Genomic DNA, 27,713 nt, shown 5'->3' on the forward strand with positions numbered 1-27,713 from the left:
CCCACCCCCCCCACCCCCCGGAAAAATTTTGAATTTCAACCCATGTTTTGCATGTTGAGGGGCAAATTTGGCAGCACAAATTTTGCTGGTACATCGAGCTATAAATTTAAAGTCAATAACGTTAAGTTCATTCAGTGTAATCAAAATAAATTATCCTCTATCTAGCCTACGCTTCGTCCACGTCTTCCGCGTCAATTTTATTACAAACAGGGAAACAATATTGCCAAGTTACGTGTTGTTTTCAATTAACTTTGGAGGGACATAGATATGAATGTTAAAATAGTCCTTGGTTTAAAAAAATACCAAATTAATCCGTCGACATCCGACATCCATGCCGAGAAGTTCGAGCGAGTTGCGAGGCGGGACCAGCGGGTCACCTTTGGCGACGCATGCACACCACTGGGAAGGGTGCGTTGAACGGCGAAATTAAAAATCTTCAGACAAGCCTTCCCTACATTTTTGATCGGTATCGTTTCGCGGTGTCGCGATTGCCGCGATTTTAATCCATGTAATTTTGCTGTGTAGTCCAGTTTCGCCGATTCTGGCGAAAATGCAAGATTTTGAAGGGGACTGTGGGGGATTTGGGCGAATACATTATAATAATAGGGATGGATATTATTGGAACGTAAAATTCTGCCAATTCCAGTGACCGGCAAATCACTATGATATGTATGGACAGACGTTTAAGAGCAAATGTCTGTAAGGATCAAACAATGGTGGCAGGGGTCAAAAAATCGATTTGGCTCAAATTTTGCACACTGATAGTACTTGGCCCACAACCCCTCAAAATAGCTTTCTTTCTGCTCCACACCGATCGTTGCCATGGTAACAGCCCAAACATGTTTTGGGGCCATTTTCCCTGATTTGGGCATGCCAGAAACATGAAAATTGCCAAAGTTTAGGGCACGATTACAGACAAATGCTTGAATATATCGGAAAGACAAAAACTTTGCTGAAATGTCCAACTTATCTGCTTTTCTAAAATAGATTTAAAATTTTCAAGAGGTCCGTTTAAGGGTCTGGGCATCCCGAAGACAATACAGTGTTTTGGGCTTTTGAAATATCCCTATTTCTGCCCATTTTTGAAGCGCTGTAACTCCAAAGATGGTGATTTTTTTTCTTTCAAAATGTGATAACAGATACATAATCATATGTGCTATAAAATGCATGTTTGTAAAGTTTGGCCAATTGTTTGGTTCTCACGTGGTTGTCCTCGGAAGTAGGTCATATTTTACGATTCAAGAAAAATACAAATTTTTTTCATATTTAAGATACAATATATACAATACGAAAACAGCAATCTACTACTACTTTAAGTAATAAGTAATCCTATTGATTGTCTATCAAATGAATGCTTGTGGAGGCTGTAGTCTTGTTTCAATGCTGTGTACTTGTCCCTGAAAGTAGGCCATATTTTGGACATGTGTTAAAATTATCATTTTGGGCTATCTTTGAAGCTTTACAACTGACAAAGTAGGATGTTATTTGAATCCAATCTTTGTAGGGTGGTACATACATGTACTGTGTATCAAATGGTACCTTGTTGAGGTTGGAGTCTTGTCTCGTTGTTGTGTACTTGTCCCTGAAAGTAGGCCATATTTTGGAGTGTGCGGAATATTATCATGTCTGGCTAGCTTTGGAGCTTTATAAGTGACAAAGTAGGATGTTATTTGAATTCAATCTTTGTAGGGTAGTACATACATGTATTGTGTATCAAATGATATCTTGTTGAGGTTGGAGTCTTGTTTCGTTGTTGTGTAATTTTCCCTGAAAGTACTAGTAGGCCATATTTTGGACTTGTGCGGAAATTTTCATTTTTGGCTCTCTTTGAAGCTCTATAACTGACAAAGTAGGATGTTATTTGAATCCAATCTTTGTAGGGTAGTATATACATGTATTGTATATCAAATGATATCTTGTTGAGGTTGGAGTCTTGTTTCGTTGTTGTGTAATTGTCCCTGAAAGTAGGCCATAGTTTGGACTTGTTTGGAAATTTTCATTTTTGGCTATCTTTGAAGCTGTATAACTGACAAAGTAGAATGTTTTTGAATCCAATCTTTGTAGGGTAGTTTATACATGTGTATCAAATGGATTCTTGTTGAGGTTGGAGTCTTGTTTCGTGTCTGTGTAATTGTCCCTGAAAGTAGGCTATATATTGGACATTACAGAAATTGCATAATATACGGCTGTTTTTGAAGCCGTAAATATGACAAAGTAGTATTTTATTTGAATTTAATATTTTAAGGGAAGCACATAATTATATGCATTTTGTATCAAATGAATAATTGTGGAGGTTCGGGTCTTGTGTGGTTATTGTGCACTTGTCCCCATATTCAAACATATAAAGACATTAGCACACATGTGCACTTCCGTACTTGAAGCCCTATAAACGCCAAGGTAGGACGTTATTTAAATTCAATTCTCTAGCAGAAGTAACTTATCTATTGTCCATGAAATGAAGGCCTATAGAAGGTGGGTTCTGGCTTAGTTGCTCTATACTTACGACATATTCCATGTTGTTTTCTTGTAACTGTCCCCGAAAGTAGAAAATATTGCTCACGTTTCGATATATTTATTTCATAGACAATAGATCAAGTTGCTTCTGCTAAAGAATCGAATTTGAATAACGTCCTACCTTGGCGTTTATAGGGCTTCAAGTACGGAAGTGCACGTGTGCTAATGTTTCACGGCGGTCTGTCACTACGGTATTCTTTCCCATTGCTAGGGGGGTTCGAAAACGTATCAGGTTACAAGACGCAAGTTTGGCCTGTTTTTAACTACCCGTAAACCACTTGAAAATAAACAAATAGTATTGACGGGTAAATTCCGTCAAAATAAAATGAAATTATCGTGTTTACATAGGTTTAATGTTAGTTGTTTAAGTTAAATTACTAATTTTGAAAAATCTCGCTCCGAAAGACGATTTTTTGCGGGATTTGGAGCACCAGTCCGAGACAGTCCGAGTCATGTTTTTAGGCAAACATCGTTTAAGATTGGCTACGTATGTTACCCCCAAATCCCCGATTTTTATATTTTTCGACGACTAGGAATAAGATCAAAAATCGTGTCATAGGAATTTTTTAATTTCTGATTTTAAGTATAGTTTTTGTCGACATAAATGTGAAAAAACGGCATTTTTTGACATTTTTCGCACTCAATTGCTCATAATTCAAAATCAAGGTCCTTTTTCGAAAATCTCTAAGACACGATTCTGGACAAACCCGTTACGGTCATTTTGAGCCGTCAATGAGATATGTTGGAGTCTCCATGCTTCCAATCTTAAACGAGTTTTGGACGCATGTCATACGGGATGAATATGACTAGTGTTTATTTAGGCTGATGAGTACAAGCATTGCGATCTTCAAGGTCACCCACGATAACGGCAGTAGCTTCGTTTCATGTTCCAGGCCACTACAAAATGAAGGCAGACATGTAGTTGTCCAGGAAATGGTATATATTTGTTAAAAGGTGGATTTTTTTCTGTTAGGAGGTACACATGTAAAATGGGGCCGGAAGACCCAGGTTTACTGTAAATGACCGCGGGTGACCCCATTTCGAACACCGTTCTATTCGAATTACGTCAGATCGAACATGGTTCGGGTTCTACTGCAGGTGGGGAGATCGGGGCCCAATTTTGACCACCGTGTTTAGATATGGGGACAAGTGCACAATAACGACACAAGACCCGAACCTCCACAAGTATTCATTTGATACAAAATGCATATAATTATGTGCTTCCCTTAAAATATTGAATTCAAATAAAATATTGCTTTGTCATATTACTGCTTCAAAAACAGCCGTATATTATGCAATTTCTGTAATGTCAAATATATGGCCTACTTTCAGGGACAAGAAAACAACAACGAAACAAGACTCCAACCTCAACAAGATATCATTTGATACACAATACATGTATATACTACCCTACAAAGATTGGATTCAAATAACATCCTACTTTGTCAGTTATAGAGCTTCAAAGATAGCCAAAAATGAAAATTTCCGCACATGTCCAAAATATGACCTACTTTCAGGGACAATTACACAACAACGAAACAAGACTCCAACCTCAACAAGAATCCATTTGATACACAATACATGTATTTACTACCCTACAAAGATTGGATTCAAAAAACATCCTACTTTGTCACTTATAAAGCTCCAAAGCTAGCCAAACATGATAATATTCCGCACACTCCAAAATATGGCCTACTTTCAGGGACTAGTACACAACAACGAGACAAGACTCCAACCTCAACAAGGTACCATTTGATACACAGTACATGTATGTACCACCCTACAAAGATTGGATTCAAATAACATCCTACTTTGTCAGTTGTAAAGCTTCAAAGACAGCCCAAAATGATAATTTTAACACATGTCCAAAATATGGCCTACTTTCAGGGACAAGTACACAGCAACGAAACAAGACTACAGCCTCCACAAGCATTCATTTGATAGACAATCAATAGGATTACTTATTACTTAAAGTAGTAGTAGATTGCTGTTTTCGTATTGTATATATTGTATCTTAAATATGGAAAAAATTTGTATTTTTCTTGAATCGTAAAATGTGACCTACTTCCGAGGACAACCACGTGAGAACCAAACAATTGGCCAAACTTTACAAACATGCATTTTATAGCACATATGATTATGTATCTGTTATCACATTTTGAAAGAAAAAAAATCACCATCTTTGGAGTTACAGCGCTTCAAAAATGGGCAGAAATAAGGATATTTCAAAAGCCCAAAACACTGTATTGTCTTCGGGATGCCCAGACCCTTAAACGGACCTCTTGAAAATTTCAAAGCTATTTTAGAAAAGCAGATAAGTTGGACATTTCAGCACAGTTTTTGTCTTTCCGATATATTCAAGCATTTGTTTGTAATAGTGCACTAAACTTTGGCAATTTTCATGTTTCTGGCATGCCCAAATCAGGGAAAATGGCCCCAAAACATGTTTGGGCTGTTACCATGGCAACGATCGGTGTGGAGCAGAAAGAAAGCTATTTTGAGGGGTTGTGGGCCAAGTACTATCAGTGTGCAAAATTTGAGCCAAATCGATTTTTTGACCCCTGCCACCATTGTTTGATCCTTACAGACATTTGCTGTCTGTGTGTGTGTCTGTCTGTCTGTGTGTGTGTCTGTGTGTGTTTCCGCAACTTTGTAGTCAGCATAACTTCAGAACGCCTTTATGGATTGTGATGATATTTGGTATGATGGTAAGTCTTGGAAAGACAAAGGTCAAGGTCAAGTATGGGCCTCCTGGTGGATGACCTTGGTACTGCAGCAGAACTTCCGGTTTTTGTATCTTTTGTCCTGAACATGCTATGGTCTTGACTTTTTGGTGACAAATAGCTTAACCTGTCAGGAATAAGTGGCGTAAGTTTGGTCCCCCTAGCAGCTTGTTCTGGAACTGCAGGTTAGTTTCTGGTAAAAACTTTCAAAGCCAATAAGTCCAGATTGGAACAACATATTTTCATTTTTGGTGTGTAGGTACCTGAGAGACAGTTGTACATGATTAAATGCAAATTATGCAAATGAGGACTTAATTTGCATAATTAATGAGGAAATTCTATAATTATGCAAATGAGGACTTAATTTGCATAATTAATGAGGAAATTCTATAATTACAGTGTTTCATATAATGGTACTGCTATACATGTAATCTATTTAATCTGTGGCAGGCGGAACATCAACAGATACCAATTATGCAAATGATGACCTAATTTGCATAATTAATGTGAAACTTCTGTGAATCCTTATTGGTGAATGATGGGAATTTTATACATCGTAACATGTGTAACTTACGTAAAGGTTTGCATCGCTATGCATATATTATGTTAATGTAGAGGTTATTTGCATAATTAATGAGGACAAAGCAAGCCCATATTTCATGGAGGTATGAGATCTCGGAACTCTTGTTTTTGAATGTGTATAAAAACGTTGTAGAGTTAAAGGGATCTTGGAAAAAAATTTTACCTACTAGGCCCTCCCCCAAATTGAAATATTTTTCCTAGGCCCCCCCCACCCTCCCCCCTCAGACGACCGGCCTCCCCCCCCCGGTAAATATCGTACAGTCCCTTACTTGTTAGAGGGACCGTCATATCAAACTTTTAGCCCAGGAAACAGCCCGACTTTCTATACCAGCCCTGACCTCGACCTCAGCCCTGCTAGGCGTACCACGGGTGACCTACCTATAACAGTCCCCATGTATCCTGTCATCAATGCAATTTAACCTGGATAGAATTCAAATAAAATATGTATCCTGGTTGCAATTGAACAATCTTCAATTTTTGAGGTGGTAGTTATTTCTCAGGTTGGCGACGCAGTTTGGCTATGTTCGTTTTCTTGTGGGGCCGACCGGACCATATGGTCATGAAAATCTATCCTTTCAGTGGCTGCTGAGGGCTTCTCTATTTCCTCTCCACACGACCCATAAAAGATTCCAGGCATAACCATACTCAGAGTCTTCTTTCATAGAATACCGCCGTGCTCCTCGCTAAAGCCACAAAGCTTAAGGATCAGATACTGTTCAATGCGTTCAGACCACTTCTTCCTTCTGTTGACCTGGCCATTGTGTACAGTATACCAACTTTGTTCCCGATTAAAACAGTTCCCGATATAAGTTTGTGATCTTATATTGGGTTTAAGTCTTTAAATCCTGTTTCAGTTTCATTATGATACGAGATTATGCACAAATGTACTACACAAGACTGCACAAATGAATAAATACCCGGTTTTGACTCTATTTGTGACATTACAGCGTCATAAGGAATGTGGAATGGAGCCTTCTGATTGGTCAACGTCACCCGGCTATATGATAATTGTAAATAATGATAACTGTGTAAATGTCTGTGTGTACTGTACAACATGATATAACTTTTTATAACTTTTATCATGCATTTTTCTTAAAATCAAAAAGATATCCACTCAACTTAGTAGAGTCTCAGAGATATATGCTAAACTTTTTTTAATGAAGGCTAAAATTGGAATGTATGAAATTCCAGTAATTACAAATACATGTAATGTCAATGTTTCAACTATTATACATGTAGATAAAGAACTGAGGAAGCTCTTCTCCCGTTTCTCGCAAAACGTGACTGAAACACATGAGGTTGAAGATCTGGCCGGAGCACTTGGGCTTTCCACAGATGAGGTGAGCAACATCCAAGTAAATACATGTACTTTGGTTCCGATAACGTTTGATGAAAGTTTTGTTTGAGTCTGAAAGGTGGCTTATGCCTTGTTTTTAGGGAGTATCTATGCACTTGTATAAATGTTGCTACTACACATGTAAGTAAGTGATATACTTTCTACAAAACACATTCATTGTGTCACAATGATTGCTTTATCCTTCTACTGTATAATAGGCTTCAAAGACCCAAACACCAAGGTCCCAAGCCAACAAGGTGCTGTTGAAGTGGATGGAGACAGACAGTGAAGCGTCCATGGACAAGCTTCAGCAGGAGCTGAGCGACTTTGGCATGGACCAGCTGGCACAGGAGGCAGGCAGGGTTAAGGTATTTGCACCAAGTTGGCTTTGGTGGGTACAATTCACCATATCTTTTATATTTTATATCTGTCTACATTTATTGCTGAAATGTTCCAACTAACATTATATCTCAGGCCCAGCCAGTTAAACGGCAGCTGGCAGATACATCAGGCGGGCCACCAGCCAAGCACCCGGCAGCCGGAGGGTCTTCTGGTGAGGGGCATCGGGAGGAGCAGCAGACCAAGGAGAAGATCAGACACCTGGCAGAACAGGCCATGTTAACCCAGGTTGGTCAAGTTAGGTTAAATTTCCTTGTGTGGTGTGAGGAGCTAATAGATAGTACAGAATGTGTTCCAGTAATACAATTGGTATACATTTTGTACCTGTAGTGAGCTAAGCCTTATATTTACCTCCCATAAACTAAGGTAGTAGTAATAGATGTGGATTTTTAAGCTGTTAACTTTACTATATTTTACTTCAGCAGCAGACCAAGGAGATAAGCAGACAGGCAGAACAGGCCATGTTAACCCAGGTTGGTCAAGTTAGGTTTCCTTGTGTGGTGTGAGTAGCTAATAGATAGTACAGAATGTGTTCCAGTAATATAATTGGTATACATTTTGTACCTGTAGTGAGCTAAGCCTTATATTTACCTCCCACAAACTAAGGCAGTAGATGTGGATTTTTTAGCTGTAACTTTACTATATTTTACTTCAGCAGCAGACCAAGGAGATGATCAGACAGCTGCAGGCAAAACAGAAACTTGTACAGATGCAGCATCACAGTGAGACACAGGAGGCCATGTCAACCCTGACTAAGAACCTTCCAGAAGAGCAGAAACTGAGAGGTCAAGTTGGGTTTCCTCGTGGTGAGTAGCTAATGAATAATAAAGAAAATGTACAGGACTTGCAGTAGATGGAAGAATACAATACCTGAGCCCATATTTACCTCCCACATATGGGTACTACTAGCAATTATATTTTGTGGATTTTCAACCAGTAACAATGACTGTTTTGATGCAGCATCAGTGCCAACTGAAGTGGAGATGGGAGGTCCAGAGATGATGGCTCTCTACGAGCAGGCCTGTAAAGACGGCACCACAGATTACTACCACATCAGGCTTATACTGACTGGGAAACACGGAAATGGAAAAAGCAGCTTGCAAAACAGCTTGCTTCAACTGGAGTTCAACAGGAATGAGGAGAGCACTGATGGCATTGTGATCACTCCATGTCTCATGACTGGGAAGGAACAGTGGAAAATGACAAAAGGTATGTACATTTTTCTCTACCTACATAAATGCCTGGGTCAGATAGAAGCAAATCTTACAATGGCCCCTTTGTAAAAGTTAATGTCTTCATCATATTTATTTTATGTTTTATTATTACCTCCATGAAAAATGGAGGTATTGTTTTTGGCGTGTCTGTCTGTATGTACGTCTGTCTGTCTGTCTGTCTGTGTGTCTGTCTGTGTTTCCGCAACTTTGTGGTCAGCATAACTTCAGAACGCCTTAAGTTTATGGATTATGATGATATTTGGTATGTTGGTAAGTCTTAGGACGACAAACGTCAAGGTCAAATATGGGCCTCCTGGTGGATGACCTTAGTACTGCAGCAAAACTTCCAGTTTTTGTATCTTTTGTCCTGAACATGCTATGGTATTGATGTTTTGGTGACAGATTGCTTTTTCTGTCAGGAATAAGTGATGTGAGTTTGGTCCCCCTAGCAGCTTGTTCTGGAACAGCAGGGCACTTTCTGGCGGAATGTTTAAAAGCCAATAAGTCCAGATAGGAACAACCTATTTTCATAATTTTTGGTGTGTAGGTAGCTGAGAGAGTGATGTACATGATTAAATGCAAATTATGCAAATGAGGACTTTATTTGCATAATTAATGAGGAAATTCTATGAATACAGTGTTTTACATTATACTACTTTCATACATGTAATGTATGTAACCTATGGCAGGCAGAACATCAACAGATACTAATTATGCAAATGATGACCTAATATGCATAATTTATGCAAACATTCAATGATTTTGTAATGGTGAATGATGGGAATGTCATACTTGGGACATCTGTAAGTTAATCAAAAGTTAACATACATCATGATCCATATATCATGTTAATGCGGAGGTAATTTGCATAATTAAAGAGGAAATTTACATTTACATATCAAGCCCATATTTCATGGAGGTATGAAGTCTGGGAATTCTTGTTTTATTTTGTTTTATGATGATTTACCACATTTGTGGAAGGATTGACATAACAGGTGACTATCACCTCTTCAAAGATGTCAACCCCGAGACCGAACTAGACTGTAAGGTTTGAACCACTCACACCGGGAAGGTCTCCTACTATTTTTGATAAGTGCGGTGTGTTCATTAATGTGCGTGGGGTGTGGCTCTCCCAAACACAGGACCTTCTGATCACACTGATGCTCCAGTTAGAGGTGCTGTATTCAAAGTTAAAACTTTTAAGAGAGACAGTAAATATATAATTTTGTTTATTTGTCAGGAATGAAGGACCATCAGTTTGCTCACGCTGTTGGCACGGAGATGAAAAAGATTCAAGAAAAGAAGAAGAAAGAGCCAAAAGTTCCCAAGAGAACAAAAGAAGAAAAGAAGACAACACGAGCCCCTGAGGTTAAACCTGACCAAGCCACCTCTACAGGTACAAAAAAATTGTTTCATGAAGTTTCAACAATGACTGACAAGTTTTTTTTGTTGATTTTATTAGTTTGCACATTAAACAAAAGACAGTAATAATACAAAGCAAGGATAAAAACAGGTGCAGGAGGAGGGGAGAAGCATGGAATGCTTATACTAGGCCCTCCTCCTCTAAACTATACAAAATTAAATATAATCAATAAATGGAAATAATACAATAGAAAATGGAAATAATACAATAAGGGTAATCAAATAATATACTGTATAGATTAATGACATTGAAATAAGGTAATCTAAGTTATAAATACAACGCAATAATGATAATGATAATAATTAGTATGAGTTAAAATAAGAGAAAACACTAATTGAAACTACTACAGGGGGCTAGGTTCGTTTATCAAATGGTTTTTCAGAGCTTGCTTGAATGAGAAAAAAGACAAGGTAAGACTCTTTAGGGCTGGAGTTAGTTCATTCCATAAGGTGACACCTTTGTATCTTGTATCTAACTGACATCTGGGCAAGAGAAGTTTTACTAGGGGGATATGAAAATCAGAACGTTGACGAGTTTGATAGTTGTGAATCTGTGAACGAAAATTAAGAAAATCATTAAAAGTATCCGGGAGTTTATGGTTTATATATTGGGCTATGAAAAGTGCAAGTTGAAATCTGTTGATGTCATAAATGTTTAAAAGTCTAAAGTTTTTTTAATAGAGGTGAAGACTGGGTGTAGAAACTAGAACCAGTGGCAATGCGTAGAAATTTTTTGTAGGATTGATATAGGATGTAGAGAGGTTTTGTAGGCATTTCCCCATTTTATGTTTTCTGTTTCCTTCCTCCGACTTCAATGTCTTAACTTATGTACTTGAACAACAAATCTTTTCCATGCTTTTTCCGTGTTAGTGAATAATGTTTTAATGCCATGGAGAATCTCATACTGGAGCCACAACATGTACTAAAATTAATAATATGTTTGGCATTTGGCAAAACTGCATTTGCATCATTCCCAATCAGATGAATTTTTCTACAAACAATCTATTATTAAGATACACTCGATACAGAGATTGTACCAACATCTATGATCGTTACAAATGACCATGAATCTTTGAAACAGTCATCAGCGTCAGAAGTGTTCTACCAATGCAAGTACATATTGATTTGATGGCAATTCTGTGGCCCGTAAACATCAATTTAGTCTTTTCCATACTTCAGCTTTTCTTTATGTTGAGTGCCATATACATTTGTATGTACTACATGGAATCTGGTGTGCATTTCCCTACTTTCTATTACAAACAGACCAAGCAGATGAACCGCTGGATAAGAAACCACCAAGAGAACATTCTGCTAGAACGCAGGAGATGGCAGAAAGGACAACTAGCCTATCAGAGGACTATGCACTGGCCACCCAGTTCGCTCGTGGCAAAGATGACTTGTCCAGTATCGTCGGATCCAAGGAACAGCCCGCCATGTCCATCTGGGACTTTGCCGGACACGACGTTTACTACAGCAGCCACCATGTCTTCTACAGCCATTACGCCATCTTCATCCTCACTCTGAATCTCACTAAAGCTCTCAGTGATCCACTTGAGCCCTGGAGTGGTAGCTGTGCAGAGGCCCTGCAACTCAGAACAGAAGCAGGTAACTATAAACTTAAGAATCTGCATGGTTCATATCAGACTTACTTGAGCTATCTTAAATATCCAGTGGGGATGTTTGCTCATGACTGAAGGCTTAAGAAAAATGAGGAAATCTGTAAAGCGACGGTCACAACTCGCTGTACGTGCTTCTGCGTGCTGTCTACGTGCAAAAACGTGGGCAAACGTACGGCATCCGTGCGTGGTGAGTACCGCCTCCGTACGGAATCCTACGGATTTGGGAGCACGCAGACACGCCGTAGAACCTTAAGTGCATGTAATACTTTTTCTACGTGCGGTCTGCGGATTTACCACCCGTGCGTGCGAGTACGTGCGACGCGCGTGCCCCGTACAGCCTATGAGCGTGCAACATACGGACTCCGTGAGTCTAACTTCACTATTCTCACGTGCAATTGCTGTACGGACAGCGCACGAAGCACATGAGTGCCACGCACGGTGCTTGCGTCATCCGTGCTTACTCCTCACTTCCCAGTTGACCTGCTCAATGACCACGCAGAACACACGTGCACCATACTAGGTGCTCCGCACGTGCAACGCACCTGATTTCTACAGTATATAAAGACGACTTGACGGGCGACTGCCAACTCGTCTCCAAGATGCCCAGGAAGGCTCAAAAGAAGTCTACCAGACAAGATCCAAAGAAACGGGCCTCGGAAGACACCAGGGCGGCTAGTGATGATGAAGTTAACAGGAGGTGCACGCACTTACAACGTGCGAGTGAGTAAGGAAATCGTGCGCACGCCGCACTTGTAGGTACGGCCTGTACGCGGCAACGTGGCAATCGCACAGAGATCGTACGTTGTAAGCACGCACAACTCACCACTTGCGCAACGTACGATGCACGCAACCGCTGACGGCCAGGCGTGTCGTGCAGACCACGTACGTACACCTTGCGAGTGACGTACTCCCTCGGCCGTCCACCCTACGTTTGCAGAAAAAACGTAGCAGACGTAGCCACGACAAAAACGTACAGACAAAAAGCACGCACGGCGAGTTGTGACCGTCGCTTAAGTTTTATAAAACAGATTACTTAACTGAGGAAGAGTATTACTTTTAATCTTGTTCAAGTCTTAGTACATTATCAACCTGTTTTTTTTTAAAGGCAAACTAATATTAGACTTGAAACTCATAGCAAATTCAAACTCTAGATGAGATAATATCCGGACGTTTCGAGTGACCTCAACCACTCTTTTTCAGCATCACTAATGAACTAACAGAACTTGTTAGTTCATTAGTAGAGTTTGAATTTCCTATGAGTATTGTTTACCTGGATGTCTAACCTTCATCAACGTATAGACTTGAAAGACTGAAATCTGAACATCACACTTTCTATGCACTTCCTATTTACGTTCAAATAAAGTTTCTATTATTTATTTAGATGTGGCAGACTACCATCTTGAGGCCATTCGAGCACACACCAGACCAAACAAGTCTGCTGGTGATCTGGAAGAAAACCAAGGCCGAGGGCCTCCTGTGATTGTAGTGGGCACACACAAGGACCAAGTAAACAAGGTTTGTCTGATTGCTAGAAAAAGAATTGGTTGGCTAATGTATTTATCCCGTAGTACTATAAAAGTGATATGAGAAATGAAACAACTCCATATTGTTTGTTGCTGAAGTACAAAATTAATGTTTTTTTTTTTAAATGTCCCATTTTCAGGGAGAGATTGAGGACTTCTTCACCAAGTTCAGAGATCATCTAAGAGGAAAGGCCATTGGCAAAGATGTGTATGACAGGTACTTTGCCATTGACAACACCAAGCGTGACCTGGAAGATCGAGAATTGTCAGATTTGAGAGATGCAATCTTCAAAGTTGCCCAAGAGCAAAACCACATGGGCAGGAGAATCCCCATCAGTTGGCTGGAGCTGAAGTCCAAGCTCATGGAAATGGAGAAACAGGGTAGGAAGTACTGCAGCCTTCAGGATGTGATTGCTGCTACTGACCACTCTCGTGTACCAGAGGGATTCACACCAGAGGAAAACACTGTCATCATCCTGAGGTTTTTCCATCTGTGTGGAGACATCCTCTTCTTCAACACCCCGGAACTCCGCAACTTTGTGATCTTGGACCCGCAGTGGTTTGTGGATGTCCAGAAAACCATCATCACCATCCCCAAGTTTCGGGGTCTTAAAGTAAAACACAAATGGGAGCAGCTTGAGGCTACAGGAGTGTTAGAAGACAGCCTCATCATGGACGTGTGGAAGAAGAAACAAGAGGAGCTCAAGTGTGACCTCATTGCTCACAAAGATGAGCTGCTGAAGATGATGGAACAGTTCGACCTGGTCCTCCAGTGCAGTCCTGATGAGGCAGCTGCAAGCAGTTCAAGTTCAGAGTCCACCACCTACTTTGTTCCTTCACTCCTAACCACAGTCAAGGAAAGAGAAAGACTGTATCCTAGCGGTACAAAATGCAGCAAGCCTATTTTTGTTGTCTTTGATGAGAAGTTCTTCCCTGTAGGTGTATACCACCGCCTTGTCATTGCCAGTATGCGTCGATACAACAAGCGGAAGCCGCTGGCATATGCACGCTGTGCAAGGTTCATCACGAGCAACCTAAAGCAGACCTTCATCATCACCAAGAAAGACCACTACCTGAAGGTGGAGCTGCTGTCATCAGAGAAGGAAGGGTGTGCCTGCTTCAGCCATGGGCCTGACATCAGGAAAGGTCTGGATGAAGACCTGAGGGAGATCATCAACAAGTGGATCCCGGGCATACGGTACAAGTGGTGCCTCCAGTGTTGCTGTGCTAACCACAAGGATAAGGAGCTGGATGCCAGCAGCTTTATCCCAATCACAAGTGTCACAGAATGGTTCATGGATGGAGAAGTCGCTTGTGAAACCTTTGCACCTGCCACAACCACCATTCAAGACATCGGCCTGGCACAGTGGTTCCGAAACCTGTAAGTAGCTGAATATCTTCTCTATAGCTAGCGTGTATTGATATTATAACAGACCTGTGTTTGTTATCTGCCATGTTATCTTCTGTAAACATGATATCAAAAGATGTTTACAATTTAGGCTTCTTCTTTTGTGTCTGCAGTGGGAACCCTAAGAATATGTTTCAAGATTGGACCACATTTCATGGGTTTTGAGACAGCTCAAACATTCCAGATTGTCCCTACAATTCTATTGCAGTATGTTATACCAAATTGAATGTATGCTTTCATATTGTGAGTGAGACTTTAGGCATGTTTGCCTTTGGTCTCTATTACTTTACACATACGTTATCTTCTCTTACCCAATGAATGATGTTTTTCTCTGTAGACATGCTGGTCAAAGCAGCAGAACCATGCAACAGGAAACAACTGCATCAGTGGCGACAGATGTCTTATGTACGTAAGATAGCTGTGCTTTCTTTAAATTCATACTTCTGTAAATTTTAAACGTCATTTAATTTATGGACAAATAGATTGAATAGATTGTACTTACAGTACTGATTGTACCTTGACCATTGAGTGTACTCAAGAGTTACCATTTTTAGCAGCAAATCATGTATATACACCTTTTTATAACTTTAAAAACAAAAAGTTGTACATGGATTGATCGATGATGACTAATTCTATTTTTTCTGTCTTCTTACCTCCAGCTGTGGCAGAGTTTTTCCCTGCTGTTGTTGACATGAAGCCACCGTGGGAAGATCTTGGAAGAAAACTGGGCCTTTCCGATGATGACATCGAGCAAATCAGACAGAGACAGCAAGATCACACATCATCATCATCATCACACTGTTTGGCAGTACTGGAGAAGTGGCTGCATCTCTCTGGGACCAACGCTTCAGTAGACGGACTGAAGAGAGCACTGGTTACAGCAGGGCAGGGTTCCATCGCAGAGAAGATAAACACAATGTAAATTGAATTTTTTTATTGTTAATAGCAAACCACAATTAATCCAGACATTGTTTGAATAATTTCGAGGATTTTGTGATTTCCCTCTTGTAGCTGACAACAAGGGATCAGTGAAAGTATTAGGTGGAGATCAGTTCTCAGAATAATCTATATGTACAGACCACAGTTACAGATGTGCAGTTGATGCTAAACTTACACCCATTATTTTGTCTCATAGGACATAAGAGTTTAAAAAATTTTTTCCCTATTTTTCAGGAAACGGATGATGAGTAAACAGCTCCTGGAGTTGCAGAGCCAAGTGACCAGCATTGTACGTGCCAACTTCCCCAACCTGGACTTTGTCCAAGCTGCGAGCAGGGATGCAGACAAGGAGAGGGTACAGCTCAACAGGAAAACTCTCCGTGAGGAACTCTTCTCCAGTAGTTTCAACTATAGCCTTTCCTCATTTGTTTATGATGTTATACAAGACAGAAAGCGGTCAGTGTGTCGTATTGACTGGGCCGGGGGTTCTTTGGGAACAGGGTTCCTGTTGAGTAAGAGAAAGATTCTCACGTGTTTCCATGTGTATAAAGACATGGATGCAGCCTCTGGAAGGTTCACTGATTTAAGCTTGTTCACTGCAACATTCTTTGTGTCTCCAACAGAGGAATACAAAGTAAGGTTTCCTTCAACCACCCTCAAATGTTCTAGTGACGAGTCTGGCCTCGACTATGCCATCCTGAGTTTGGCTGTAGATGATGAGATAGCAGGTATCATAGACAGCCTGCCTTATCTTGGGTGCTATATCTCGGACAGTGTAGACCAAAGAAACATGGTGGTACTTGTTGGCCATCCCTTCGGTGGGAGCAAGTTGGTTGACTTCTGTCCCATCGCAGGGTTGGACCAACGCCACATTATCCATGTTAAGTTTGGGAACCCTGAGTTTCCTCTAGAAGACCCACGCAAACCCACGTACCATACAGGCATTATGTTCCACGGCTCCTCAGGCTCCCCAGGGTTTGACACGTATGGTAATGTAGCGCTCATGCACACCCGGGGGTTCTTCCCGGACAGAGGCAGACAAAGCATCATTGAGCGTGGGGTTCTTCTGTCTGCCATCAGAGATGACGCGCGTCAAAAGCTGGCCCCTGAGGTCTTTAGTGAGATTTTCTAAGCCAAAAACAAGAGTTCCGAGATCTCATACCTCCATGAAATATGGGCTTACTTTCATTGTCATACTTCATTTCAACATGTCCTCATTAATTATGCAAATGACATCTACATTAACATAATATTTGTATAGTGGTGTTAATCTTACACATGTCACGAGGTATGAAATTCCCATCATTCACCAATAAGGAGTCACAGAATTTTCACATTAATTATGCAAATTAGGTCATCATTAGCATAATTGGTATCTGTTGATGTTACTCCTGCCACAGATTAAATAGATTGCATGATTGTATAAATTCTATTATATAAAACACTGTAATTATAAAATTTCCTCCTTAATTATATGCACATTCGGTCCTCATTTGCATAATTTGCATTTTATTATGTACAACTCAGCTTATGTACATCTCAGCTACCTACACGATTCCAACAACAATGATACAACAGATTTGATACGACAGATTTTAGAGTTGATTGTTTTTTTATCCTTGTAATTATCTGGAGTAGACTGAATTGTATAAAATAATATATATGCAGATTTTAGAGCTGATTGAATTCTTTACAAGTGATATGAATTCTTTACAAGTGACATGTATGCTGATACATGTTTTGCCAATAGTTGTAAATTTGCAAATTAGGTGTAAAAGTTCAAACAAGGGCTTGGTATGATGAGCTTTGACATTAATCCACTTCTGCTGCTTTTGCCCACTGAAATCTACAGACATTTACACATATTCTTGCATGCTGTACCTTTGCTGTCATGTACTGTATTGTAAAAACACTCACATTTTGGGAACATACATGTAATAGCCATGGAAGGCCCCATGAATGTACATAATGAGGTTACATAATCATACTGTGTTCACTGATCAAGCCTTATAACCAAGAACATCACCTGTGCCCAGGTTTATATAATGAGAACTAATATGGAATGTTACTTCACGTTCATGCAAAGACTAACTGCATAGATGGTTTATTGATCTTATGTTGACCTTTTTACATGAATTGCAGCATTTCTAATCCTACCATTTGTTGATAGTGCATAATTCTGTACAAACCATTTCTGTCTTAAATATCATTACCCTTTAATGTACCAAGGGTAGCCTTTGTTGCTGTTGTGTACGATCATGTTACCGACACAAACCAACTGTATTACTTTTTGATTGTACAGCAAGTATTTGTCAATCAAGTCAGCTTTCTTTCTGATTGGTTAATGTAACTTATAATAAGTGAAATCAAAACAAATGTAACTTATAATAAGTGAAATGAAAACAGTTTGTTGTTTTGTCTGATTTTGGGTCTGATGTGATGGTACTAAGTTTTAGAAATCTCACTAGATAGGCAGAGAGTCTGTCCTTGGTTCTGAAATCCTGGTCAATATCTGCCTGCGTTTCTCCTGTTCTCAATTACCAATGTCACAAACTTAAATAGTCATAGGCTTTCACGACAGCTCAAACTGTACCTTGTATTGTGTATGATTGCCTTTTCTTGAATCAGAGGCAATTAGTTCCTATCAATATGTTACATGGTAATTATTATTAACTCAGACGTATGTTATGATATGTTTTAAAATGTAAGAATTAAGTATGGAATGAATCAGTGATTGACTTACTTTGACTTTGATGATTGGCAGTTAGAGTATAGTTTCAGCGCAAACCAGCACAGGCAGACTATTTGTATTTTTATGTTTTATTTTTGAAAAGGTAAGTTTTGCGAAAAAAGATGACTGAGGCGGGCGATAGCTACGTATGCGTCTCCAAAATATACTTTTGGAACACCGTACAAACTTAAATTCGCAATAAAAATTATCAAGACTATATTGAATGTATACTTTCGATACTTGTATTATTTTACAGCCTTTGGTAATCACCTTGTTGTCATATTCACCTTATGCTCAGTTCATGTTTTCTAAATAAAATGAGTAAAAAGTCTTCCATTCCATTTATAATTTCGTAAAAAGCAAATTGTATAAACTGAAAAGACGTTCTTCTACATAGAAATGCTAAACTGTTCATTGTTCAGAGAGCCACTGGTAGTGGGAAGAAAGCCTGTCTTTGAGTATGAGTGGATTTCAAAGACCGGGTGTTCCGATCTACTGCTGGCTTTGTCTGGTTTCAGACTTATACGGTGATCTTAAATGGTCTGGATGATTTTTTTCAGTGGCATTTGGTTGAATTCGCCTAATATCAATTAATATTCTTTTAAAACCTTTGTTATGCCCTATTGCTTGTCCATACGATGAACTTGTATCTACATGTATGCACCCATGTGGCTTTGCGCTTGTGTATATGGTAGCTAGTTTCACAATTGGAGAAACAATTGCAGACTGACTAGTGTAAACACAGGCTACATAAAATCAACAATACGACAATCCAAATAGATGAACAAAGTCAGCTTTCATAACAATACCTTTCATTTACTACATTTTTTTTTATTATTCATTTGACAAGGTATCGCAGTAGGTGCAAACCACAATCCCAAAGATACTCGCAACCATTATGCACATCAGCCACCTAATATCTGCTTAGAGAACCTCGGCTACCAGACAACTACCTAAACCTACGGCCTATTCCACAGGATTGTAAAAGTAGGGATGTTTCTAAAAGATGCATTTGCTTCAATATCAAGACTGCTACGGTGAAAATAAAAAGACGTGCATCATCACGGCCATAATAGCACACCACATGCCCAATTAAACAGAAATGCTACGTACAGAACAATGCGTTTTGGCTGCGAACATCTTGAAGAAATCTGGTACCACTTATTGACCCCTCCGTACATCTGCCTGAACTTTTTACCCCCCCCCCCCGCTATTCAAAAGAACGGGTTTTTCTGGACCATTCCAATTTGCCTCAAAATTGTTAGGGGTGCGTTTGCACAATGTCCTTGATTTGAAATATTACATTGACCGCGAAAACAGCAACGGCAAAAATACACATTCGTGCTTCATCACGGGCATGCCCGCAGACGGCGTATAAAATTGCATGCCGATTACACAAAGAGAACCCAGGGTTTTTATTGCGAACACGAAAAAACGGCTACTCACAACACTCCGTCCGGAGGTCCAGACCTCCTTCACGGAGTAATAAGGGAAGAATATCTGGCCACGAGAGTCAGTCCTACGTAGCCCTGGGTACCATCGATCCTACTTGTTTGCCGGGGCTCCCACACTCGCTTCCCTCCCTACTTGTTAGGGAAGCGAGTGTGTGAGCCCCGGCATACAAGTAGGATGGTACCCAGGCTAAGTCAGTCCACGCACGGAGGTAGTCTAGTCCACGGGATACGTAGTTAATTTCCCCTATAGTCTCTACCAGTACCATGCTTCGGATGTGGCTGAAAAGAGCAGAAATTTGCTGACAAAAAAAAAAAATAATAATTCTTCTCACACCAGCGCTTCCAAAGTCTGGGTAGAGACAACATTTCTAATCTCCAAGCAGATCTTCTAATTTTATTTGGAAACTCGTGTCTGTATCGGCGGAACTGTTTTACTGAATTGAGCTAGCGGTTGGGAAACATATATGATTGGAAATGTGATCCAACAGTGTCTGACCGCAGTACTCAGGAAAATAAATTGTATACGTCCGACCTTAGCTCGGATGCCGCAAATTTCCAATCTAATCCTGTCACTAATAAGCAATTGTTTCATCTCACATCTTTTTTATATGTTGGCATGAGATACTACCATGCTATGGCGAGTTGGAAGCGCATGTCTAACGGGAAATACCAGTCACGTGTCCGCCACGTGACACGCACGTGACTCGCCACGTGCGTTCGAACAGGTAACGTGTGATCTCGCGCTCGTTACCTTGGAGAAAGAACTCAAGAACATATCTGTTGATGTTTTCGAATGCATTAGACGAACGTCTTTTACTTTGAATACATCGCGCGTGAAGACGCCCTAACAGTGCGCTGCCACACCTGTCCAGCTACTGAACTGTAAGTAAAACGTTTACTGTTTAAATTCATACACACTGAACATGGCGAACAACATTCATTTTACAGTGCGGTCACATTAGTATCATGTCGTCGTAAGATTTTCATGTACTCATCCTACGATTTTCATGTCTGACATTTTTTATAGGTTAAAATACTATCCGCCTACAAGGATCTACGTAAGACAACCTTTTTCGTAACGAAACACAAGTTTTGCACTTTTCTACCGTACGACAATCGTATGTGATTTTACGACTTTTTCTCACGCCATTTGTAATTCTTTTGGGAACAGTTTTCAGTAGCAACTGAAATCGGCAAAGTTTACTGAATGTTTTAAGACATTGGTGAAGATTATTCATCCAGGGTGATGATAAAATAATAGAGTAGTTAAATCTTTTCAAACTGGATTGGGATTCAGACACTTTTTGATTGTATTTTTGCCGTACTTTAGTTTTAATAAGTTATTTTCTTTGCTTTTTTTGAATGTGTTTTAGAACTTTTGGTAGTTACCTTTTGTTTATTTAGAACACCTTTAGAATGTTCTTAGAACCTTGTCAGTCACCTTTTGTTTATTTAGAACCTTCTTTAGAACATTGACTTTTTTTTTTGTTTATTTAGAAATTATTTCTCGTTCCGTAAATTCCTCTAGAAACATTTGTACCGATGAAAGATACCGCACGGTACCTGAAACGTCTACCTATTAAAATTCCAATCCAGTTTGAAAAGATTTAACTACTCTATTATTTTATTATTATGTACAAACGTACATAAACTTACATAGACTTTTGTAAGCCAGATAATGCGTCATAGTTGTATTTCATCTATAGCGCCCAACCTGTTATGTTCGATAACGTTATGAATATAATAGTAAGAAAATATATTCTCAAATTGGATAGATTTTTAATTAGCAGGCGTTTCGGTGTTCATCCGACACCCTTCATCAGTACTTGACAGCGCTTTATAACAAATTTAATTTTTCAGACACTTGTGACTTGTAATTTTGCCGTACTTTAGTTTCTTTCGTTTTCTATAGTTATTTCCTTCCTTTCCTTACCATTTTGAGAAAGTTTTTTTATAACTTTTGACAGTTACCTTTTGTTTACTACTTAGAATATATCTTAGAGCTTTTGTCAGTTACTTTTTGTTTATTAGAACTCTCCTTAGAATATGGACTGTTTTTGTTTGTATTTAGAACTTAATTCTTGTTCCGTAAATTCCTCTGTAAACATTCACTTGTACTGATAAAAACAGTCCATATTCTAAGGAGAGTTCTAAATAAACAAAAAGTAACTGACAAAAGTTCTAAAATACATTCTAAGTAGTAAACAAAAGGTAACTGTCAAAAGTTATAAAAAAACTTTCTCAAAATGGTAAGGAAAGGAAGGAAATAACAGTAGAAAACGAAAGAAACTAAAGTACGGCAAAGTGCCTGAAAAAAAATTAAATCCGTTGTAGAGCGCTGTCAGGTACTGATGAAGGGTTTCGGATGAACACCCGAAACGTCTGCTAATTAAAAATCTATCCAGTTTTAGAATATATTTTCTTACTATTAATAAAAAGTATTATATTCATAACGTTATCGAACATAACAGGTTGAGCGCTATAGGTGAAATACAACTATGACGCATTAACTGGCTTACAAAAGTCTATGTAAGTTTATGTACGTTTGTACATGTAAACATGACATCATTTCACAGCTATTTTCTTACTGTTACTACGTACCATATGGATGAGTAATCTTCACCACGAACATACTGTTTGTAACGGCCGGTCTTCGGCAGGTGTTCGAACAGGTGTTCACTTCGAACAGCTTCCGAACGAATGACACCGTTAGGGATTTAAAAAAAAAACTTATCTGTTGTTGTTTGACTGTTTCAGACGCCACACACGCACGTGTTAGCTTCTTGTGGACTGTAAGTAGAACGTTTATTGTTTGTATATACTGGATATTCCGACCATCACTTCTCATTTTATGCTGGCGTAGCCATATTTATCGTAGACCGTCGTACATTGCGTACAGTTACGTCACAGTTTGTTTACCGTAATGAATGCCGGTCAAACGACGTTTATATTGTACAGGGGTGCGTAGCGCGGTGTGTTTGTGTAGCGTTAGCCTAATACATGTATCCTTAATAAGGCTTTTGATACAGTACTATTTTCGCGATCGTCTAATGTCGCAACTAAATCACCCATGCGGCATGTAATGCTGTGTCAACACAACTAGACGCAGCAAAAATCAGACATACCTTACTTTGAAAACTTTGAAATGATCTTTATTCTTTCACTGACCGTTCTAGAATGTTCTTTAGAACAGGTAAACAAACTGTGACGTAATAATGGTATAGGTTCATTGATGTTTATATTGTACAGGGGTGCGTCGCGCGGTGTGTGTTTGTGTAGCGATAGCCTTGATATCATAGCCTCCTTTTCAGGCGTTCCCGGATCGTTAATTTTTTTTTCTGGGGGGGGGGTATTTTCTGATCAAACGTAGATCGCACACGCCTGAAAAGGAGGCTATGATATAAGGCCTTTAGTTGATACTACTTTGGTCTACTGTCACAACAAAATCACCCATTACGGCATGTAATGCTGTGTCAACAGCAAAAAATCAAACACACTTGAAATTATCTTCATTCTTTAACTGACCGTTCCAGAATGTTATTTAGAACAGGTAAACAAATGACGTAATAATGTAACTGTCCCGGCATTCATTGGGGGTAAAAAAACTGTGACGTAATAATACAATAGGTCCATTGAAATGTCATTTTATGAATTCACTGAGCGCACTTAAGCCTGTTTACCTTAAGGTAGTTACCTTCGCCAAGAAGGTTATGTTTTCAGAGGCGTTCGTGTATGTGTGTATGTGTGTGTGTGTGTGTGTGTGTGTGTGTGTGTGTGTGTGTGTGTCTGTCTGTCTGTCTGTAAACACGATAACTTGAGAAGGCCTTGATGGATTATTTTGATACTTGGTAGGTGGGTAGGTCTTGTTTACTGATGTTTTAATATTTTCCTTTGCATAATTTGTGTTTGATAAACTTGTTATCTTTTGCAACATTCGGATGTATATTTCTGTTACTCATACATGTATGGTGCGACTCCTTGTATGTTTGCATGTAGTAAACCGTGATGAAGCCAGAACAGCGGGACAAGCTGAATGAGTTATGGAGCCGGGGGTTGATGAAAATCGACCGCCGTTGTCCCAGGCTGTCCGGTCTGCTTGACGAGGCAGCGGCGGTGGGGTTGCCATTCGCCAAGGTTAAAGTAAGTCAATTTCTTCACTAGTCATCAAGACGCATCTGTAGTCTTTATTAGCCTGACTAAATCTGCGCTCCTACCGGCCGGCCCGGTATTACACTTCTGGGGGGGCGGCTGGTGTAATACCGATTTAATCAGGCTATAGTCTTTATTTATTAAGGGATTTGTAGTACAGCAATTGTAAATGTCTCTGTTGTCTCAAACATGTTTTTACAAAGCAACCTGAAACTGACTACCAAATGAATTATCGCTGTATCTACAGGATTTCGTACTTCGGCGAAGGAAGGCCATGGGCCTTATGCACTGGGAGCAGGAAGACATTGACTTGGAGGTAGAGCTGGCCATGATCGTGAGTAAATAAGACACAAATTCTTATGCATTGAGGGAATGTCTTAACCATTTTTTTTTCTTATAGCAGTGCCGGAAAGCAACACGATTTCACACATTTACACTCAAAGGGAGTCTGGTGCCGCGACAACTCTTCTATACTTCTAGACAGTGTAGCGTGCTGTCTCGGACGTCGTTATCATATTTCACTCTCATATAAGAGTTTCTTTTCCCTGACATTCGCTCGTTCCTCTACTGCCATATCTTCACATGGTGTTGAAGATTTTAAAACTTTCTTGTGTTTGTGCAGTTCGACAAAATGAGGATCAGGCATGCTGGCACTTCCATCCAGGACGAGTATGACACCTTCATGGCTTTGATTGGTGAGTTGCAGTTATTTGATGCCACACTGCTGTACATGTTTCCAGCATAGGGACCGGATGTAGGGTATAAGCCTAGCTCTCAAATCCCAAGGGAGCTATCAATGAATTTCATCTTTGGGGAATATGATCACACACCCTCAGTGTATCAGCCAGGGGGGGGGGGGTAATTTTTCCTCATCTACCTTGTTGTGTTACCTAGAATCATTCCTCAGCTGATTGCTATATCATGTACTGCTTTCATTCCTCAGTCAACACCTGCAGCCTCGTGGTTGGTGTTTAGAACTTTTTGAAGTGTTTCTGAGTGTCAGGTTAAATAAAGGATCTACACGGGAATCATGTTGCTGTCGTACCGTCTTACTCACTGAGGAATGATTGCACTGTACTTTGTTTCTTTTGTGAAATACTTAATGCTGACCTCCCTCTTTTTTTTTATTCCCCTCGTCTACAGGTTCTCAAAAGACGGGTCTGCAGCCACCCCGGGCCTCGCCCTCAGAGCCACGGGACGACCTCCCCGGAGCTCCTCCTGTTCCCTCGCGACCTGCCGGTATTCCCATGGGTGTTGGTGAGACAGACTGCGGTCAGTTGGGGATCCCGCAGGAACAGGAGCAGCTTCTGCCGACCCCGGTGGTCGTACCACGTGGTAAAACCATCGTGGACGTGGCCGCCGGGGGTCTGCACTCGGCCTTCCTTACGGCCGACGGGGAGGTATTGTCTTGTGGTCTTAATGATGAGGCACAACTCGCGAGGCCCGACGCAGGTGACCAGGACTGCCGGAGGGTGACCTCCGTGTCCCTTGGCCCCCCCATGATCGCGGCTCAGGTGTGCTGTGGCGACAGCTTCACTGCCGTACTGGACACCCTGGGCCGTGTGTTCTGGGTGGGACAGCTGAGGGTGAGTTGCACCACGTTTTTTAGTAGTTTGTGATTAGAGTAGAGTAGCATCTATGGCCAGGTTGGTCGTCAGTCCAGTTGAAACCTCTCCTGTAAGGTCTTTTGTAACGTGTATAGAGGTCTTTTGCACTTTGTGATTTTTATACTCGGTGCACAGTTAGTTACATGTATTTCTCCCACTTCTGTACAGGACGCAGGCGGGGTATTCCACGACATTGGTCCCCGCTTGTTGGAGGTCTCCCTGTGGGCACCAGCGACCAAGATCGCTGCTGGTGCTCACCATCTAGCAGTCCTGGTAGGCAATTCCATCGCCACCTGTGGTGCTGCAGACCGAGGGCAATTAGGAAGGGTCAGGGAGCGACGTGCCCTGAAACGATCATCTCGGGGTGAGTACCGTGATTGAGAGTTACTCTTGGGACGCACGAGTACAGGTGTATTTACTTTCACATGTACACTGGGTGTATATGTTTATCATCTTACTCTCCAAGCAGAGGTTGATGGTGGAAGATCGTTTTTCTTTTTATAGATGGCCATTTTCTTGTCGCTACCACACAGACTGGCCAATTTGATACTGTCTTACCCCCACCAAAAGATCTGCTTGGAGATTATATCATCTATCAGTATAGCCTGACTAAATCCGCGCTCCTAGCGGCCGGCCCGGTATTACACCAGTCGGCGAAGGAGGCGGCTGGTGTAATACCGGGCCGGCCGCTAGGAGCGCAGATTTAGTCAGGCTACTACTAGTATCAGTACAGACTTCTTTATGATAGCATCGTTCATTTCCTGAACCTGTAAATATAGCGGCTTCTCTGACAACTCAGGCAGAAGTTGTGAAATATAATAACGCGTCCTTTCCTCCGTGTTTTCCTGCAGAGTCGTCCCTGACCGCGTCCCCCTGGACCACAGCCACAGAGTTCATTGACGTCTGCTGCGGTACTTACAGTACCATTGGACTGACCGCAGCAGACGACATCTGGGGCTGTGGGAACAACTACTTGTACCAGCTGGGTAAGTCACTCAGTTTTGTCCTAATATCTACCAGTTATTAAATAAAAAATTTCCTGTACTAATACATCTCCAAGCCTGAGTGTGGAAAGTAGTCAGAAGCATTGATGCATATCTTCTTTTTTGTTTTTTCTTACAATAGGAGAGGGCCCGCGCACAATCTGGATGTCCCGAAAACTGGACGCCCTCTCCCAGAGGAACCTGGTGCAAGTAGCATTGGGGGACGACCACGCCGTTGCCCTCAGCTCCTCAGGTAAGCTCACACTCACTCACTCTCCTATCGTCTATTGTCTATGTAGTTACCCGTGTTATACCAATGTATGGACGTGCTTGTCGTGTATCGTAAAGCTATTGTATGCTGTACACCTGTTATACCAATGTTCAGCTTCCAGGAGTAAAGATTTAATATCTATGACCACTGACTGCAACTGCTATCCTTTGTGTATCTAGCGTAAAAGGTTCTTGACTGATTTTCTTTCCTGTTTTGGATTATAGGAGCCGTCTTTTGCTGGGGTGACGGCTACAGTGGACAGGCTGGAACGGGAGTCATCTCCAAACAACCGCTCGGCTCCCCCCGGCCTGTTCCCGGCCTGCCAAGTAACATCAAGCAGGTCGCAGCCGGCCCCAGGCAGTCATTCTGTTGGACCAGTCAAGGTGAGTCCCCATACACACCTTCTACGGGTTGGTGGAAAAAGGAGTCCAGTCCGATAGGCGGAAAAAGTAGTCCAGTCCTATTTGGGGTTGGAAAAAGCAGCCTGGTGGTTTCTAGGAAATTCTACGAAAGACCATAGGTACAATCTCTTCTTGTTTGGGAACTTACAGTTTCTATGGGAACTTACAGATTGTATGGGAGATTAGAATTTGTATGAGTATTTAGAGTTTGTATGGGAACTTCGAGTTTCTATGGGTACTTAGAGTTTCTGTAAGCACTTAGAGTTTGTATAGGAACTTAGTGTTCGTATGGGAAGTTCCATAGAAACTCGAAGTTCCCATACAAAAGTCATACAAACTCTAAGTACTCATAGAAACTCTAAGTACTCATAGAACCTCTAAGTACCCATAGAACCTCTAAGTACCCATAGAAACTCTAAGTACCCATAGAAACTCTAA

General features: G+C 40.6%; 2 protein-coding genes and 1 long non-coding RNA gene across 8 annotated transcripts in view; all 3 read left to right on the plus strand.

Moving 5' to 3' along the window:
- The window catches only part of LOC109486668, a 24,441-nt gene extending 7,560 nt beyond the window's left edge, over positions 1-16,881 (plus strand). For 2 of the 6 annotated variants that reach the window (XM_019790544.1, XM_019790545.1), the window contains 13 exons: positions 7,059-7,159; positions 7,374-7,523; positions 7,630-7,782; positions 7,977-8,027; positions 8,210-8,360; positions 8,515-8,763; positions 10,009-10,164; positions 11,454-11,795; positions 13,191-13,324; positions 13,473-14,713; positions 15,078-15,145; positions 15,400-15,658; positions 15,914-16,881. In XM_019790544.1, the coding sequence (XP_019646103.1) occupies positions 7,059-7,159; positions 7,374-7,523; positions 7,630-7,782; positions 7,977-8,027; positions 8,210-8,360; positions 8,515-8,763; positions 10,009-10,164; positions 11,454-11,795; positions 13,191-13,324; positions 13,473-14,713; positions 15,078-15,145; positions 15,400-15,658; positions 15,914-16,811 (3,953 nt within the window). In that variant the 3' untranslated portion in view covers positions 16,812-16,881. The remainder of the gene's footprint in view (positions 1-7,058; positions 7,160-7,373; positions 7,524-7,629; positions 7,783-7,976; positions 8,028-8,209; positions 8,361-8,514; positions 8,764-10,008; positions 10,165-11,453; positions 11,796-13,190; positions 13,325-13,472; positions 14,714-15,077; positions 15,146-15,399; positions 15,659-15,913) is intronic. The other 4 variants (XM_019790547.1, XM_019790546.1, XM_019790550.1 and 1 more) reach the window with 4 other exon arrangements.
- A 3,748-nt stretch (positions 16,882-20,629) lies between these two features.
- Positions 20,630-24,341, plus strand: LOC109486724. Its single transcript, XR_002141214.1, has 4 exons — positions 20,630-20,746; positions 22,622-22,656; positions 23,861-24,004; positions 24,261-24,341. It is a non-coding gene; the product is annotated as an uncharacterized LOC109486724 (long non-coding RNA).
- Positions 24,342-24,644: 303 nt separating this feature from the next.
- LOC109486656 (regulator of chromosome condensation-like) overlaps positions 24,645-27,713 on the plus strand; it is a 5,401-nt gene continuing 2,332 nt past the window's right edge. The window contains exons 1-6 of the mRNA XM_019790509.1: positions 24,645-24,708; positions 25,157-25,599; positions 25,789-25,984; positions 26,472-26,606; positions 26,746-26,856; positions 27,099-27,257. Coding sequence (XP_019646068.1) covers positions 24,645-24,708; positions 25,157-25,599; positions 25,789-25,984; positions 26,472-26,606; positions 26,746-26,856; positions 27,099-27,257 — 1,108 coding nt within the window. The remainder of the gene's footprint in view (positions 24,709-25,156; positions 25,600-25,788; positions 25,985-26,471; positions 26,607-26,745; positions 26,857-27,098; positions 27,258-27,713) is intronic.

This window comes from Branchiostoma belcheri, unplaced genomic scaffold (genome assembly GCF_001625305.1).
Source record: "Branchiostoma belcheri isolate BF01 breed outbred unplaced genomic scaffold, Haploidv18h27 scaffold82, whole genome shotgun sequence".
Lineage (NCBI taxonomy): Eukaryota > Metazoa > Chordata > Leptocardii > Amphioxiformes > Branchiostomatidae > Branchiostoma > Branchiostoma belcheri.